We start from the raw sequence: 5,895 nt of genomic DNA, 5'->3' as shown, positions 1-5,895 counted from the left end.
AGTAAATGCCATTTGATAGTTTCAAAGTCAAGATTATAAAAGTAGCGGCAGGAAAAAATGTGATACAATTACACGTAAAGGAAATAGAGCCAAGACTTGCTAACGACCAAAGACTCGCAATGAACTTTCACCCGATTTTATACATTCTCAATGTAATACACAAAGAAAACATTTTTGATAAACTGGCAGTTATGTCCAACCAACATCACGTGCTTATACCGCCTGAACTCAAATTCACTCAGATTGTTGGTGCCAATAGCAGACGATCGCGCGATACTTCCATTAGCGAGCAGTTCATGTAGAGAGGGCGACATACTGCCGTTTGATGGAGGAGAGGGGACAAAATACTACGAACGATTGTGATCAGCTGATCTTCTTATTTGAGGACAGCATCTCTTACCTGTGTTTTGTTGCTGTTTCGGTTGTCTGTGAGGTTGATCAGTTATGGGCTGCTTATTTGTTTTCTCTGTGAATTTATTGAGTAACAGGCCCCGTTCCGCTGTAGAACGGTAGCCAGATTTAGTTAGTTTAAATCGCATCTACAACGTTTCATCTAGGGTTAAAGTTTGCCTTCGAGTTGAAAACTAAAAACATTAGAGACTGCGAGATATTAAAGAGATCAAAGGTAACGCGTATGCGACTTACTTCGTGTGTTAGATGCATTAGTAATCGCATATGTAGTATTGGTGCATTACCCGAATCTGTTTTTCACTATATTTACGTTGTGTGTAGCAAAGTCATAAAGAATGCATAAAACAAAAACTGCTTCTCTTAGTCCAATGAAAACTTAGCCGAAATTATGAAGATTTAGTTGAAAATTGAAAGGTTTAGTATCGTAAGTGGGCCGCGTAGATTTCGGTGAGTTTCATAATATATTTCAAACATATTATTTTGTATCAACACAGTGACTATCTAATTTCATTATTCGGGAGCCATCAGTGTACAAGCGAATTGAAGCTATGACGTTTTAAATGATAATTTCTAATTTTTGTTTTATCTCGATGCCGGCTCCAAATTACCACAAAAAAAGATATCAATTAGAAAACATACTTACGTGTTTTACAACACGTCAGAATTATCGTAAACTGTTTATAATTGATATCCAATATACGTTGCTCGATTTGTTCCTTCGAGCTCCAAATATCAAACGAAGACTAACTCGCTTTATTCACACAAGTGATGTGTATGATATGATATCGGCGATACCCGTGGCCGCTTGACGTGACTGTATAAATTACATGTTGTTAATTACAGAAGACCAACTATAAAGAACGGAATAAAAACAGACCTGTTTCACTAATGGTACTACCGTGACGATTTATAGATTAAAAGCAAAACTGAATATATCTAATAAATACATTTGGGTTATGAAATATCTCATCTTTTATCTTCATTGAATACCGATTGTATCCATATAGAGCCATATAGATTGAAAGATGTGTTAACATGAGAAAACCTTTGCAATACATGATAATAAAGAGTATTTGATAAGCTCGAAATATTAGCGCATGTAATTTAAGAAGAAGATATTGTAGTGTTTGTCCTTTAAACGATGGAGCTTGAATGGCAGCTGCTTAAAGGGTTCCGAGGACCTCAGATTGCCTCAGGAGCATTACTAAACCTCTCTTGTTATATCTGCGCTATTCAACTGCACAAACATGTCCATCCTATAGTCTTAACATCTGCCGTAAGCTTTTTATTTTATTTAATTCGAGAAGCCATAAAAATTTATTTAGAGATTATTTTTTTTACCGTTTATAGTGCTCGTTGAAATTATTCACTCAATTTACAGTGTGATTGACTGATACATGTAGACAGGTTTCATTAAGGATTCACTGACTGTTCATCACCTATGACAGTGATTTATCCAATGAGCTGTTGGTAATGTGCGATAGTAAAAACACTCAGCGTTGGAAAGCTACTCAGATACTGTCTAAGGATTATGCGGAATATGAAAGATGGCTTCACATCAACGGTATTTCCTAATCCCTTTGATATCGAATACCTCTGTTTCGAGTTTTATGTCCGCTTTCGCCGTTAGGTATTCCATTAGATGGTATCCGATGCCTACGCATACTAGATTTGCCCTACCAAGAAAGTGTAATTTTAGTTTGAAATTAACACGATTATTCAAGAGCATCGAATTAAAAGCTGCACAAATGTTTTTCTCTTTCGTTTAAAATGTGTAACCGCGACTGCCAGTCGGAGGTATCCGCGAACAACGCTTAACATAAACGATTCAACGGGCTCATATTGGTAGATATCTAAGAGTTAGTATGAAGAGGCTATCGCAATAAACCAACTATGCTTTTTACTAGAATTTTCTTTCATTACTCTATATAGGGTAGAACTCAAGTTTACTCAAAAATGCTGTTCCTCTTCTTTGCTTCATTGCCCTTTCTAATTTGATTCATTTTCAACGTTCATTCTCTAGTTCATTCCAGCGGCGAACTACGCATCGTGAGTCGTTGGAACAGCGTACGGCCTTTGCATGCTAAAAAACCGTGTGTGGTTGCTCCAAAAACAAATCATGGACAAAATCTGCGACGTTCGTATTGTGGATTGCCTTGAATCTTCGTACATAAAACCATATCGAATGGAATATAAACAGGTAAGCTCGGCTTAAAGGATTTTTGCCGTCAAATAGACGCAAATAGAAACAAACCTAGAAGCACTTGAACTTCTACCTATTGGTTGCTATGTGTTAGTTTTCCGAAGATACGCCTTTCTGTAACCTCCTTATAAAGAATAATAATAATAACGGACATCCGCTAATAATTATTTAATTATATTTAGTATTGTTTATCATCGAATCATCCCGCATGGCCAATATGACAAAAGTTCTCATGAGTGCTCTGATACGAGTCACTTGCATCGCATAGAAGAACATATATTCTTACAAGAAAGATACCTAATTTTTAATAGCGATGTTGTGCGACGTTTCCAGAATGGAAGACAACGCGTTTGGGACTTGTGTAAAGTGCATGACAGTGTTGCCTGTATCGTCTATAATTCAACGCGAGACCGACTCCTCTTTGTGACACAGTTTAGACCTGGGGTTTACATGAACCGGTGTTCTTCGGTAAATGGGGTGGTGGACACAGATCGGTATGTATCCGTGACGAATAATCGATTATATGTTATGTGGTATGTTTTCAGCATTACTTTCCTTCGTATCGAGCTATATTTGTTTGCGAGGTATTTTTTGTATGGACCTATTCACGAAACACACCAACATCCATGCCAAATTAAATGATTACTTACAATTCTAAATCAGTGATTATTATATTAAGTACAGAATGCAAGTTATCAGTGACCGGTGACTAGAGGTAGAGGTTTAAATATCGTCTCCGTAAACATTTTCAATGCGGAATAATTTGCGTCGGCTACAGCAACGGTAAAGTAGGTGTAAAAATTCTTTTTAACAAACATACACTAATTTGTCAAATATTTAAGTCTTAATAGAAAATGAAAACTTTTTCAAAAGTCTTGAAACAGGGGAGAGAGCACTAAATGATATGAAGAACACAGTTTATAGTGGGGAGCTTTCATACTTTTAAGCAAGCTTTATCCCCGTGACAGCGAAAGGGGTATCATTTTTGCCTGCTAAACAAGGTCTGAAGCCGGACGTAGACACAGTGTTTCGTTTCGTGGTGGAACGAGCGAGTAGTTTCGAGTAATACCTAATAGCTTAAGTACGATACGTAGAATACAAAAAATATAGTGATTTTATTTTCGAAATTCCAGTTACCCGGGAAGCCTGGGATTGACGTTGGAACTTTGTGCTGGCATTACGGACAAAGATAAAACGGTCGAACAGACCATGCAAGAAGAACTTGAAGAGGAGATTGGGTACCACGTTCCCCTTGATCGTATTCAAAAGGTATGTTACCTAGAATTACTAAAAAAAACCAGCTACGATTAATCATGCCTGCTTCTAGGTCGTGACTTTTCGCTAAAAATACTATAATCTGTGACGTTCTTTACCGTCTACGAACTAAATTGGCTCAATTACCGATTTTATAGGAAACTGATCCCCTCAATACATGTTCGTTATTGTGGTTCTAGGTAACCGCGTATCGTTCCGGTGTGGGGACTCAGGGTTCAAAGCAGACATTATTTTATGCCGTTGTCCGCGACGAAGACCGCACCTCGTCAGGGGGCGGCAATGATAGTGAAGGCGAGATGATACAGGTCAGACCAAAATTATTGAGAAACCTGATTTGTTGAATTAATAACGTACTATCTATTCAGATTTCAACGAAACGTCTTTAACATTTACTCACATTAAATTACAAAAAAAATCAGGTACTTGGTGACAAGACAGCTTCTTAAGGTAAAAAAGAACTAGTGTAGACTTGAAGCATAATTAAAAGTGGCCAATGTTTTTCTCGGACGTTTACGCGCATCCCCACAGAGGTTTTTAAGAAAGCCTACAATACACCATTACTTCCAGGTGATCGAGATGAGTCCATCCGAAGCACAAAGTGTTCTTATGGACGAATCTATTATGCGCCCGCCCTCATTACTGTTCGCCGTTCAGTGGTGGTTAGCTAACCACGCCAGTAAATTCGCAGCCAAGGAAGCGGCTGACAAGTAATCGATGTTAATATGGAAATTCGACCCGTGTAAACGACAGCCGACGAATGAAATATGCGAACCAATGTTATAGATCTAATAGGGAAAGGTTGCTGGCATGGGTAGAAGGAAAGCGAGGAGAACCGTAATCAGAAATAGTTTCTTAAACTCCATTCCACTTTGATTTGTCAACTTCATTGGTATAATATCTATATGGATATACGTATAATTAAAAAAACACATCTTATCGAAAGATACGAATTTAGGCAATAAAGAAATCAGCACTACATTTAGCTCTGCCTGGAAATACTGAATCATCGTAAAGCAATTGTTTCATTAAAGACCTAATTATCTGAAAGAACACTAATCTGAATACAAATTGTTCCATTTATTGTTAAATACGGTAGAAAAAATGGCAGTTTTGCTTGCGTGTTTTCTGAAAAACCAATTTCTGACTCATATGTGCTCAGAGTTTGGTGTTAATTGATTTAACAGAAGGCGAACGTGCCTGAATATTGCAATAGTATATTTCATTAAGATTTAAGGGGCGCTGGTATTGTTATATGGAAAAGTTTTCATCGTTTCACGTCTGTATATAGCTAATTATAACGATCATGCTTTAGAATTACTACGCAGGCCTTGAATAGCTTAGAAGAAATCTTGTGCTATACAAAGGAAACGCTCCGGCTCGTTAAGCAAGTTACTTTTTATTATTTAAACTTTAACACATTATACAATGATAACAAAGTATTAAGTAAAGGAAAATCGGTCTAACAGGACAGTGACATCAACGTCAGGATCACGGTTCTACGTTACAGAAATGGTTAGAAACAGAAAATGAAAAGCAAATATATTCGGAATACGACTTAACCATTGTTGTTCTGTATATGAACTACATCAAAACGCATGTAAATGTAATTAGATATTAGCGGGATCGACCGATGGGGCCACACGACGCTACTCAAGAGCGCGTTTGTGAACACGGATGAATAAAACTCAGTTAATACAACCCCTAGGCTCGATTTCATCGACTACACGACCCGCGTTTAAGTTATTAAAGGTGCGCATGGCCGCTGCACATGCACTGACTGAAAAATAGAGATATCTTGTGATATACCTCTATCTTTAGTTGTTTTGTAGTATAACTGGGCTATTTAAAGCAGTCAAATTTTGGCTAGTCGAGTACGTATTAGCGTAACTTTCCTAAATGTGTACGTATACATAAATGAGTCACAAAGCTGCTTGTAGTAGCATCTTTTCGATCGCCATTTTTATTGGGCACCTTATCTAAAATCAGAAAATGACTACACATCGACA

At 37.4% G+C, this 5,895-nt stretch overlaps 1 protein-coding gene across 4 annotated transcripts; it reads left to right on the top strand.

Annotated features, from left to right (window-relative positions):
- The first annotated feature begins 366 nt into the window (after window positions 1–366).
- Window positions 367–5,587, top strand: LOC111250414 (uridine diphosphate glucose pyrophosphatase NUDT14-like). 4 transcript variants are annotated; one of them, XM_022805634.2, is made up of 6 exons: window positions 372–625; window positions 2,435–2,611; window positions 2,948–3,108; window positions 3,748–3,883; window positions 4,069–4,194; window positions 4,457–5,587. In XM_022805634.2, exons 2-6 carry the CDS (start codon window positions 2,492–2,494, stop codon window positions 4,598–4,600), a joined length of 687 nt encoding a protein of 228 aa, XP_022661369.1. In that variant the 5' UTR covers window positions 372–625; window positions 2,435–2,491; the 3' UTR covers window positions 4,601–5,587. The 4 variants fall into 4 exon arrangements, with proteins under 4 accessions (XP_022661374.1, XP_022661369.1, XP_022661372.1 ...); XM_022805637.2 differs by lacking the exon at window positions 372–625 and adding an exon at window positions 687–858; XM_022805635.2 differs by lacking the exon at window positions 372–625 and adding an exon at window positions 2,197–2,256.
- The last annotated feature ends 308 nt before the right edge of the window (window positions 5,588–5,895 follow it).

The sequence above is a fragment of the Varroa destructor genome, unplaced genomic scaffold (genome assembly GCF_002443255.2).
Source record: "Varroa destructor unplaced genomic scaffold, Vdes_3.0 BEIS01000004.1, whole genome shotgun sequence".
Taxonomy (NCBI): Eukaryota; Metazoa; Arthropoda; class Arachnida; order Mesostigmata; family Varroidae; genus Varroa; species Varroa destructor.
This window is presented reverse-complemented; position numbering and strand designations above follow the sequence as displayed.